A 13,182-nucleotide genomic window follows, 5' to 3' on the forward strand; every position below is an offset into this window, starting at 1 on the left:
CATTCTTTTCCCCTTCAAACATTGCATGCAATTCCCTCTAAAATGTTGAACTTGTTTCTACTTTACTTTGGAACAGCTTATTTCGGATCAAAGTGAAGGGAGGAAATTTTAGGGAGCTGTCGGAGTACTTTTATTTTAAACAGAGAGTTGTGGGTGCCTGGAATGCATTGCCAGGGGTGATGGTGGAGGCTGAAACATTAGGGGCATTTGAGAATCTTACATGGATGGAAGAAAAATAGAGGGTTACGAGGTAGGGAGGGCTTTGTTTTTTTTTATTGAGGGCCTAATGATCTACATTCTATCACAATTCATCTCCTGAGAGAGAGAAATTAAACCTTGAGTTTGCGACTTCCCATCTCATCTCACGTTTTTGATGCTTAACTGTAAGCCTAGTTCTCAACTGTTAGGGAGTCCCGTTGTGGCTTTAGGAAGGGAAGTGCAAACCAAGCAGAGCTCATTTGAGGTTTACTGCACTTTCTAACAGTCCAGCAGGTGTCTGGGTTTCAGTCATGGTTCGACCAACTCTGCACCCCTCAACTCAGTCAACAGCAGAGAGATTGTAACACAGAAAATTTCAGATGCAGTAATCTCCCCGTTTCAAAGAAAACTGAAAGAAGCTGCATTTTGTTCCTCCTTATAATACAATTATTAAAAAATACATATTTTGTTCATTATTAAAATAGAACTGCAATTGATGCTGACTGTAAGGACTCTGTGCATTCTCCCTTTGTCTCTGTGGGTTTCCTCCAAGTGCTCCCACCCATCAAAACATACGGGGGTTGTAGGTTAACTAGAGTATTTGGGCGGCTCAGTTCCTTGCGCTGGAGGGGCCTGTTTTCATGCTGTAGGTCTAAATTTAATTTTTAAAATTGGATGACTCATTGTTGAATTTACAATAATCTCCAAAAGAGTTCTGTCCTCTAAAAACTTAATTAAAGACCTCCAGAGCAGCAAAATAAATCTTATTAAGTTCCCAGGTCAAAACTATCTCTGAACGCTTTATGGGTTTGGAGATAGGAATTATTGGCTTGAACAGCTAATTAAGCCCTCGTTTGGCTGTCCTGTCTTTTACTTCACCCAGACTGCATTACAACTGTGCTGAGATCAAATAAACAAGCCTGCCTGCTTCAGCTCATATCTTGAGGAAGGGTTCAGGCTTGAAGCATTGGTGATGTATCTTTATCTGTGCTACATAAAGAATGCTGCTTTTCTTGCTGAATTTCTCCAGCATTTTTGTGCAAACTTCATATAAACAAGCCCTTGGAGGAAAGAGAAGATTTTCCCATATCCCTCTCATCTCTGACCTCTACTCACTCCAGTATATCCCTATTGTGGCTACAATCACAGAGGCCTGCAGGCTCATGTAGAAGCAGAAATCTACAATATTTTCCTGCCTGCCATCTTGAGCTTTGCTCTATCCATTTTCTCACCTTTACTTCATACTCCTCTGTGATGCCGGAAAGTGAATGGAGGAGTGTAGCCCCTTTGCCACCACTGTGTAGTTTCTCCCTCCCCCCCCCCCCCCCCCCATTGTGTGATGGGCTCATTCCCTCAATGCCCAGCAGGGGAAGGACTTGAGCCTATAGTCCTTCTCCACAAAGCCCTCGCATTGGCTGCACCAAGCCTCGGGGCATCCCTCAGCACATAATCCTGCAGCCTGGAATGTGCCAGTCATCAACATTTCAATACCAACATTTGGTGTGCTGGAAGACCAACAAGTTTCAGGCAGATCCAAGGGCGTTTATCACTGAGTTACCAACCAATTTTCCCTTGCAACCACTGCAACCGTGTCTGCCTGTCCCGCATCGGACTTTTCAGCCACAAACGAGCCTGCAGCTGACATGGACATTACCCCTCCATAAATCTTCGTCCGCGAAGCCAAGGCAAAGAAAAAAAACTGATCTTCCAGCAGCTCTGGATGTCTGTCTCTGCATGGGGCCCCAGGTACAGCCTTAACCACATCCAAGCAATCACATTTCACTTTGGTGCCCACTAGATATTGGCAGAGGTTACAATCTGGCATACGAAACTCCATTCCTTTCAGAGTTGCGGTGAGTTCACTGCTACTACGCATTTTCTGACATTTTCTGACATTTGCACTTAGCGTTTAAATATTCCTCATGGTCTAAGCTCTCTTTTTTATGTGTGTCTGTGTGTTCTTTAGAAAACCTCACATTCTTGCAGCTACTTAGTTCCATTTAATGAGCGATTACCCAAACACTGAGTGAATGTTCGATCATTTTGCAATCTCATTTCCATGAAGAAATAAGATCAAACAAGTCCCAGAGTTTTTATATTTCATCAGCTGGCCAAAATATCAACAGCCATTATTGATGGTGTGAGTCTAAATGAATTTAAATGAGCCTGTGTTTGAATTATATTTGCAAATTAAATAACCTTTCCTTTGACACACAGCTGAAACTCAAAATCCCACAACTTGGTGATTCATGAAAAAGGAAGAGGGCATAATCACAGAATTCCATGTCCTGAAAACCCTGGCAGATGTCGACAGATGTATGGTGGTAAGTGTGCTAACTGGCTGCAACATGGTCTGGTTCAGGGACACCAATAGCCCTAAAATAATCAGTGACAGGAACGTGCAGTAATGCCATAACACTGATAATGGCACGTGACAACATAGCAACACCCCACAAAATGAAACTCAAAAGTCTGCAGATGCTGTGATTTTAGTAAAAAGATAATGCTGGAGAAACTCAGCAGGTCAGTAACACACTTTATATAGCAAAGATAAAGATACAGAACCATTGTTTCGGGCAAAGTATGAGAACAATATCGACAGGTGCCCGAGACTCAAATGTCAGCCTACATTTTGCTCATATCTCAAGCTCGAAATGCTGGTTACATATCTTTATCTTTGCTATAAAAAGTATGTTGTGTGACCTGCTGAGTTTCTCCAGAATTGGATTTTTATAACAATACCATGTTATACTGTGAAGCTAATGTAATGTATAACATGCAAAGACTAAATAATTTTACATTCCTGCATAGTGATCACAATATACTTGTCATATCCTATCATAATAGCATTGTAATACTGTTCTTCTATAATAGACCCGAAACATATTATATTTGTAACTTGGAAAACACTGCAAACTGGCATTACAGTGCCAGAGAGCAGGGTTCGAATCCTGCGCCGTCTGTAAGGAGTCTATACATTCTCCCCATGTCTCTGTTGGTTTCCTCTGGGGGCTCCAGTTTCCTCCCACCATTTCAAACGTACTGGGTTGTACATTAATTGGCGTGGGCCAAAATGGCCTGTTACCATACCGTTGACTAAAAAAAAATTAAATTCAGAGATCTAAAAAGTAATAAGAATTTTCATAAGAGCATAAAAAAAGAAAGTGTGTAGCTAAAATATATTCGATCCTGGTCCAACTACATTGGCACTGCAACCAAGAAAGAACAACAAGAAGCCTGAGGAAATTCAGCACGTCCACAGAGTCTCTCACTAACTTGTATAGATGCCTATAGAAAGTATCCTGTCTGGATGTATCACAGTTTGGTACAGTATCTGCTCTTCCCAAGACTGTAAGAAGCTGCAAGGAGTTGTGAATGCAAGTCAGACCATCACGTTAATCAATCTTCCGTCCATCAACCGCATCTATAACTCCCATTGGGCTGGAAAAGTTGCCAACATATTAAAGGACCCACCCCCCCCCCATTATTTTCATTATACTCTCTTCCCTCCCTCCCCCCCATTCCATTGAACAAAAGATACATGAGCTTGCAAACATGGACCTCCAGATTCAAATATAGTTTCTTCCCTGCAGTTATCAGACTCTTAAATGGACCTCTCACTGGCAAAAGATGATCCCCTGCACTGTTTTAACGGTACCTACATCTTTACCCTGCACTTGTCTTTGTAACACGATACCCTTTGTAGTGCAATCAATAACTACAATCAGTCTCAAAGCAAGTGATTAAAGGCTTTAATAACCTGAAACATCAGGCACATCTTTACATGCTGCTGGCCCAAGGCTGGTATGGAGGAAGGAGACTAGAGCTAACAGCCCTTATTGGGAATCTTACAGGAAGGAGTTACAGGGTGGAGGCGGGCCAGCCTGTACAGTGTAGTGAGGTCACCTCCTGCACTGCCTTGTTCCACCACACCTTGCACTCCTGACAGCAACCCTAGTGATACCACTGAAGTGCAACACCACACCCTGCACTTTTAGTTTTGCATTCACTGGTGTACTTTAGATGCAGGCCTGGATTAACCATTAAGAAAAATAAGCACATACTGAGGGCATCAAGAGAAGGGGACACCACAGTGTTTTTTCCAGTGCTGGATTGACCATGGTGCAACTGAACTAGGGCCCCACAAAAAAGGGGCCCATAATAAATTTAAAAAAAAATAAATAAATAAATAAATATATATATATATATATATATATATATATATATATATATACGTATACATATATATATACACATATACACACACAGATTTTATTTAATATAGTGGTGGGGTCTGGCCTGGAACAAAAATTAATTTTTAATCTATTATTTTACATTCAGCACTCATTGTCAGTTAGACAATGGAAGGGTTGAGGGGGAACCACTGTTGGGCTATGCTGGGGGGCATCAGTTGGCCTTAATCCAGCCCTGATGGGATGGCTCACCTGAAAAGCACACAAAGCAGTGTATACGTGACAATAAACAGATAATTCAATCCTCCTGATGATGGAAGTAAGGAATTAATTATAGGAAACAAGGAGGTGGCAGAGAGTTTGAACAAAAATCTGCCATCTGTCTTCAAGTTGGAAGACACCAATAATTGTGGAACATCAAAGGGCAACAAGAGGGAAAAAGTTAAAGCAATCACTTTCATTACAGAAAAAGTGCTTGCTGAATTAATGGGAGGAAAGGTTAGCAGGTCCCCTGAGATGCATCCGAGGCTTAAGAGAGATGGCTACAGAAATAGTAAATACCTGTACATTAATTGTGATCTTTAAATACTTCCCATATTCTGGAAGGTCCCAGCAGACTGAAAAGTCACAATTGGCACAATTCAAGATGCGAGGGAGCAACCATCAGGCTCCTGGATGAGCCCGGTAACAGTGCCCTCCTGCTGCCTTACTTTGTATGAATTAATCTGTTTTCCATTGCAACGGCACGATTAGAATAGTGGTTACTGCCACGCTGTTACAGTACCAGCGCCCTGGGTTTGAATCAGTCTGTAAGGGATTTGTACTTTCTTCCCATGACCTGTGTGGGTTTCCTCTGAGTGCTCCAGTTTCCACCTACTTTCCTAGGGCGCACAGTTTTAGTAGGTTAATTGGTCACATGGGTGTAGTGTGGCAGTGTGGGCTCATGGGCTGGAAGAGCCGGTTACTGTGCTGTATGTCTAATTTGAATTAAAAACTCTCCATTCTGTACTAATGCTCTTTCTTGCCCTTCTTTATACACATGTTAGAGTTGACCTGTTAGCGAAGTTTCATGAAAGTGAAATTTTGTTTGACAAACATATTAGTTCTTTGAGAATGAGGCAAAATGCAGGGATAAAAGAGAACCAGCAGGAAGTAGTGTATTTTGATTTCTTGAAAGCTGACAATAAGATGACATATAAAAGATGACTGCACAAGATAAAGAATTTGATGTTGGCGTGGATAGACCATCAAACTTAGAGAAATCAAAGTGAAAGGATGGGTCATTTTCCAGCTGACAAGATGTAACCTGTGGGATTAGCACTGGGGGCTCAACTGTTTGCAAACTATGTTCAGTACTAAGATGATGGGATGTGATGGTACTGTAGCTAGGTTTGCTGTTAAGCAAGTGGAAGGACAAAAAGAGTCTGCAAAGGGTTGCAGATATGTAAAGTGAATGCACAAGCATTTGGCGTATAGGGTATGATGTCGGGAAATGTGAGGCTATCTCCTTTGATAGAAAGAGTGTAATAGCAGAATCATGGAGAGAGCCGGAGAGTGATGTCAAACAGAGTCTACATATAGATAAAGTAAGTCATTTGGAACGTAAATGGAACGTTGGCTTTTATTTCAAGATGGATAAAAATCTTCATCTCGCTGTAACTATAACGAACACTGGTAGGACCACACCTGGATATGAAGGCACAGTTTGGTCTTTTTTAATAATTTTCCATTGGAGGCTTTTAAGGAAGGCTCACAGGGATGATGCTGGCATGACCTGCTGAGTTTCTCCAGCATGTTTGTGTATTGGGTTTATACTCGTTGAAGTTAAAATGAGAGACAATCTTATTGGATCATCTAAGGTTCATTGGAGGCTTGTGAGAGGGATTTGGTACAGAAGACATCATCTTCACTGGTTTCCATCCACCTCAAACCTGGCCAGCCAAATTACGGCCGCTATCCATTCCTCCTTGGCAGTAGGGTGTTACAGTAGAGCCTATCTCCTTTGGCTAAGTTGGTATTGCTTTTAGTTGTCTACCTGCAAGAAAGAGGGAAATGTGACAGTGAGCATCATTGAGTGGCTGTGACTGTTAAGGTCAAAAAGCTGCCAGAGGTGTGTGAGCTCTGAACCATGAGTGTGAGGTCAACAGAAGATCTAAATGGGTTGGGTGAGGTGAAGCCTATATATATTGGGAATCAGCTCTGAACGGTTGAGGTTTTTATTTGGTGTGTGTCCCATGGATGAGTTGATGGTGCATTTGGACTATTCCATTGGAAGATGCCCTTGTTAATACGGACCATATGTGAAGTTAGTGAGTTACATGTAACACTGCTTCTATGCAATTGGGACCTGATCCTATGGCCTTTCCTTCACTGCCTTCAGAATGTGATTCTCAACCAAACTGAACAACTCTCACTTCATCTCTTGCACCGGGGCCTTTAGATCAGTGTCTGAAAGCCATGAAGTGAATTTTCTCCTGTCCAAGAGAATTTTTCAATGAACCTCATTTAATCAACTTCATTTCTTGTACATTGTCAACTTTGTGCCCATTTTCAGAGGCTTGGCCCACCATAACCCGACGGTCTCCACTCAAAACCACTTTAACAGGTGGTCACAATGCGGAGTAGGCCCACTGTGACCGACACTGATATCAGCTGGACACGTCAACTGGTCAAGGTGGCTGAAACTTGTGTTTTCAAAGTGAGCCATAGGAGGGATTGGAAACTCTCTCAAGGCACGGTTGTTGTAGCGGTTAGCACCATACTATTAGAGCCAGCAATCAGGACCGAGATTCGAATCTTGCACTGTCTGTAAGGAGTTTGTACTCCCTGTATCTGCATGGGTTTCCTCTGGGGTCTCCGGACTCATCACGCCCTTCAAACTGTACTGGGGTGTAGGTCATTTGGGTGCAATTGGATGGCATGGACTCATGGACTGAAAGGGACTGTACCATACTGTATGTATGAATGTCTGAAAGCTTCAATGTTCCATTCTTAGTGTTGCCATATCTGGTTAATTCCTGGTAGCTTTGGCATATCATATCTCCTCCAAGCACTTGTATTCATTTTGAGATCTACAACATTTTCAAAATCTAAACATTTGTACATACAATTTTTAAAATTCCCCTGTGATATTTCTCCCTGGTTCTCTTCCAGCAGCATCCCAAATGTGAATCTTTCATTCCTGGAGACGGCAAAACAATTTTAGAGGTTGGCTATCTTAATCCATTATGTATAGTAATCAATTCAACTCCACTGAACTCCTGCCAACTGAACACAGACACAAAAACTACAGCATTTGCTCTCAATGGCTCTGAGTCAAGCTAGCATTATCCAAAGTCATTTATCTTAAGTCCAGATAAGATAAACCCATGTGTGCTTGTACAATGGGACCCATCTCTGCATTTTTACAGTATAAACGCGCATGCCACAGGTATGGTTCTGCGTCATTGGCATTGTGTGTATTTTCTGAAAAAGTAAGAAACTTGAGAGTTTGACTGCTTAAAAGAACTGATATAAATCACACGGGTCAGCTTGAACTCAGATAGTACCTTTAGCTTAAGAAAAGTCTCCCAAGTCATTCTCAACCAAATTGGCACCGAGGCACATATAAAAAAGTCAGGATGAATGGCCCCAAAGCAAGGAGGTTTCTGGAGCTCAGTTACAGGGAAAGATTAAATAGGTTAGGGCTTTATCCCCTAGAGCACTGAGGAATGAGGGAAGATTTGATAGAGACATGTAAAATTATGAGGGGCATAAGGTGAGGTGAGTACATGGGTTAAGGGTGAAAGGTGAGATATTTAAAGGGAACATGGGGGGGGGCGAAACTTCACACAGGGAGTGGTCAGAGTGTGGAAAGAGCTGCCAGCTGAACTTTGGGTAAGTAATTGGTGGGAGGGGTATGGAGGGCTACAGCGTGGGTGCAGGTCAACGGGACTAGACAGAATAATAGTTCAGCACGGACTAGTCAAACTGCCTGTTTCTCCCCTGTAGTGCTCTGTTGTTCAAACACACTGGTTTCAAGAAATACATTTCAGGAGGAAAGAGAGCTGGGAAGGTAAAGACCTTCAGAGTGAAAGATTCTCTAGCTGAGATCCTTGGCAATTGAACTTCAGACTATTAGTCTAATTAAGAACTCAGAATGGGAATCCTGCAGGTAGCATGAAGTGCAGATGGTGACATGAGATTCTGGATGTTTTAAAGTGGAAAGGCCTTAAAGGGCACTTGAAATTAAAGATAAGCATTTTAAAATTCAAATATTGTTTTATTGGAAGTAAAATGCAGTTCAGGGAACATTGGAGTAATAAGTGAATTCCGTTGTAGTTACTTTGGATCAGGCAACAGAGTTTGTGATGGCCTCGTTTATATAAGATAGAGTAAATGTGCTGGAACAGAATTTTATGGAACTGCTAGGCCTAGTAATGGCAAGGCTAGGGTCAATGATTTCATGTGCAGAGGCCAGGGAAATAATCATGTGATGTTCCAGGTGTGTAAATAATCCATCTTAATGGGCAGATGTTCAACGACAGCCCAAATATTATACAAAAGTTCCAAAGAGTGGTTCAGTTCAGATTGCTGTCATAGAGAAGAATGAGCTCAAAGGGAATAAAATGGAACGTTTATTCATAGAGTCATACAGAACAGGCCTTACACCCCACCTAACCCATCCTGACCATGATGGTGTTCTAGGTTTGACCCATTTACCTGGATTTGGTCTATATCGTCTAAGCCCTTGCTATCCATACATTTGTCCAAATGTATTTTGAAAGTTGTTATTGGGCCAGCTTCTACAGTTTCCTCTGGCAGCTCATTACCCTCTGACTGAAAGAGTTGTCTCTTGCATCCCTCTTCAATCTTCACCCTTTCACTTTAAACCTATGCCCTCTAATTCTGGAATCGTCTCCTTTGGGAAAACAAACAGCTCACTCACTTTGCTCATGGCCCTCATAATTTAATATGATCATTTTTCAGTCTCCTTCGTTCTAGGGAGTAAAGACCCATCCTATCCAACTTCTCCCTGTAACACAAGCCCTCCAGTCCCAGCAACATCCTGGTGAACCTTCTTACAGCGATCTGCTCCTTCAATCTCCATTTGCTATTTGGGGGTCTAAATTGCTGCCCCATTATTGTTCAGTCCTTTCATCATTCTAAATTCCATCCAAGTAGCCTCACTGGACAATCTCCCAAGAACATCATCTTGAAGAACATCATCTTGAAGAACTGCATCAAGAAGACAGAAATGCCCCCCCTTCACCTTTCCTCTCTTACCTGCTCCACATCATACATCTGCCAGTCTTGTCTTTCTTTCCCGGGTTTCATGGCGATAATTTCCAGGTCTGCTGAGCAAATCCACGAGTTTGCCTGCCTTACCTGTTAGGTCCCTTGCATTGACAGGTGATCTTCCCAATAATTAGAGCAAACTTCAGCTCATTTATGACTGAGTTTTGAATAAGCTGACTGACGATTTAGACGATGAAATAGAACTGGGTGCTGGCAGCATTAGTTGGAAACAGAAGGAGCATTTTTGAATGATTTGACCAAGAAATATTTTTGGAGGGAGGGGCTTCACAAATAAGGAAAACGAAATCTGTCTGCATTGCACAGGAATGGACCCAGGCACATGAAAACCACTTGCTGCCAATACAACGTAATGCTACTGGAGATATCGTGGACTGCAGGCAAGTCAAGTTAGATTAGAGCAAAACATGGAAGTTTGCCAACGCCGTGATTGTAGTTAAAACACAGAAACGCTGGCGGTTTCGTCGCGTCGATAGGAGATACAGATGTAGTATATTACCCATGTGGTCGCGGCGAAACCAGCTGAGTTCCTCTACTTTTCTGTGCTTTCACTAAGATAGATTAGAAGAGATAACCGACTCTTGTTACAGTCACTTGGTAGCAATAAAGAGTCGTATTAGCCTGTGTTCCCTGAATGAAATCTCAACTCTTGGCCTGATAATTCACAAATTTGATTTAAATTACACCATGGCATTTTGCCCTCTGGTGTCAAATAATATAATGGTCCATAAATAGGTTTAGAATGAGTGGAAAGGCTTAAAGTGAACATTTATCCTCTTTTAGTGAAGACCATCCGTACCTGATCCAATGGGACTCCAATCCCACACTAATTGGTTGGCCTTTTTACCGACGTCGGGAGTGAAGTCCGGAGACAGTCGGTTGGAACAAGGTGTCAGGAACGCAGAATAAACGCGGCTCTCGCCAAATGAGAAAGATTCGCAGCTCTTCATGGATCTAATCATCCAATGACCCCGATGGGCAGGTGTTTTGAACCCTTTTAAAATGCATTGTTTGAGTTCGTCAGTTCTGTGTGCAAACAACATCAACATCTTAACGACGCTGCAAATAACTATGTGAAGTTAACCCCTGTACCTCCTCATCACCTGTTGGAGAATGGGAATAGGAGGTCAGTCACGCACACCAGGAGTCGGATTGTGCCAGATACACTCCCGAATGAATGCTTCAGGCACAAAAACAGCTTCTTCCCCTCCGCCATCAGATTTCTAAATGGACAATGAACCACAGACGCTACCTCACTTTCTCTTCCACTAATTTGTTTATTTTGAAATATAATTTATAGCAATGTTTGCAATGTGATGCTGCCCCCAATCCACGAATTTCGTGACGATAAATTCTGATTCCGGATAGTGTGGGGGAAAGTGTGAACGCCAAAATTATATTCTCCTCAGAATCCCTCCCCTCTCCTTAATAAGCAAGATTTTGGAAAGCTAAAAGAAAAGTATAAATAAGCAGAGGTGTGATTTTTAAATATCCAGCAGGCCTGCTTATTAATCTGTGAAGGGGTTTAACTACTGGAAAGCCGGAGATGTTTGAGATGAGGGAATGGGGAGGGGAATCCAGGAACTTCCAAAAATGAACGAAGGGAATATTCTGTTCTGGGACGGAAGCTTCAGTTTTTCCCCCCAATATTTAGTCAGATGAACCTTCTGTCCAGCCAGTAAGACTACGCTTCAGTCTTTCCAACAGAGGACACCGCGGCGCCACCACGACCAGGAATCGGGTGGGAAAACACAATGCCGGAGAAACTCAGCAGGTCAAATAGTGTATTTTGTGTAGCAAAGATAAACCTTTCGGGCTTGAGTCTTTCGTCAAGGCGTGAGCAAAATGTAGACAGGCGCCCGAATTTTTCTTTGGCTGCTCACCACCCCTAGTTGCCTTGTTGAGGGGCTCAAGTCCGAAACGTTGGTTAGATGTCTTTATCTTTGCTGGATAAAGTACAGTTTGACCTGCTGAGTTTCTCCAGTAGAGTGGTTTTACTTCAAGCACGGTGTCTGCAAAGTTTAGTTTTACTCCAGTAATCGGAAGGCCTGGAGTTACAATCCCAGGGCCTGAACTCCAATCCCGCCTGAGCTGCGATGGAATTTTAATTCCGTTAATAAAGTGGTTAGATGTTTTTTTTTAAAAAAAGAGTACTGCTATAAAGCACCCTGGCTCACCCTGGCCGGCATCTGCAATGCACTGGAGAGCTGGAACAACTCAGCAGGCCACGCAGCACCTTCGGCAGGTAACAGGTCATCTTTATCTCCCGTGGACGACGCGTGACCTGCTGAGTTTCTCAGGCACTTTAGTGCATTACATGAGTCTAATGAAGATCTTGCTGCAAATTCGCAAGTCCACAAAACACATAAAAGAGAGAGGGAGGAGCTTATATAAAAGAATATATTCACAGATGGCCCGAGTGCTGAGGCCGCGGTGCCGAAGGTTGGTGGTCCTGAAGTGGGGTTAGAGTAAGGATAGGGGGTAACATGTTCGACTCTGAAGTGGACGAGCACGCGCGGATCATACCCAAGGACAGCATTTGAGGGTGGGAAATAGACGCCAATAATGATCAGGTCCCGAAATTGGAACAAACAAATTCCATTTTCTCCGATTTCACGTTATTATCTTGTTCCAATTCCGCTTAAGGACTTCGGAATCCTGTGAAGCGGTCACTGGGTGGAGAGAGGTGACCAAGGGCGGGAGACCAGTCGTCCCGTGGGAGGGCACCTCGGAGATGGCAGAGTCCGGGGATCGTCCCTCCGTTGCCCGATTTATTCCCTGGCAGGGTGGCCTTGTGAGAGGGAAGGGGTTGGGGACAGCGAGCGATGGAATCATTGATTCTGGGGTAAACTGCTCACTGTGACACTGATCGCTTAGTGCAGAGTTCTCAACTTTTCCCCCGTCCTAAACCACCTTAAGTAATCCCTTATTAACAACAGAGCACACATGGCATAGGTGGTATGTGAGTGGGGGAATAAAAGTTTGAAAACCACTGGTTTAGTGAGAGAATGTTTGGTTTCATGAGAGATTGGGTCCGTTCATTTGGAGAGAAGGTACTGTTTCAACGCGTAGGTGTGGGGGTATTTCTGGGATTGAGTGGAGTGCCGAGCCTGGGGTGATGCGGACAGCACAGCCGACTGTCACATCCACCGCTACCTTCACACTCTCCACACCCAGCGCTGCCTCCACTCGTCAGGTTGTCCCATCTCTATCGCCGTCTTCACCTGGCCTTTTGCTACTTGTCCGGAATGGGGAAAAGTATCTCCCCCAAACTCCGGGACGATGCGAGGGGGCTTACATTGCCTGACAGCAGGGCGGTCCAGGCTCTGAACGAGAGGGTTCCAGGGTGTGGGCGCTCAGGGAGGATAGAGAATGAAGGAGGTCGATCACTCGTTGTCCAAAAGCTGCAAGAAGGGGCGGCGAGAGGGGCTCCGGGTTCTGCTGCCGGCACTCTTCACGTTCACGTCTCCGCCTTTAGAGACGGCGATAGAGATGG

At 43.4% G+C, this 13,182-nt stretch overlaps 1 protein-coding gene across 3 annotated transcripts in view; it reads left to right on the forward strand.

Moving 5' to 3' along the window:
• Nucleotides 1-13,182, forward strand: part of LOC138746732 (integrin beta-3-like) — a 207,418-nt gene that overhangs the window by 114,182 nt on the left and 80,054 nt on the right. For all 3 annotated transcript variants that reach the window (XM_069905068.1, XM_069905070.1, XM_069905071.1), the window contains one exon: nucleotides 2,416-2,522. In XM_069905068.1, coding sequence (XP_069761169.1) covers nucleotides 2,513-2,522 — 10 coding nt within the window. In that variant the 5' untranslated portion in view covers nucleotides 2,416-2,512. The remainder of the gene's footprint in view (nucleotides 1-2,415; nucleotides 2,523-13,182) is intronic.

This window comes from Narcine bancroftii, chromosome 12 (assembly GCF_036971445.1).
Source record: "Narcine bancroftii isolate sNarBan1 chromosome 12, sNarBan1.hap1, whole genome shotgun sequence".
NCBI classification, from domain to species: Eukaryota; Metazoa; Chordata; class Chondrichthyes; order Torpediniformes; family Narcinidae; genus Narcine; species Narcine bancroftii.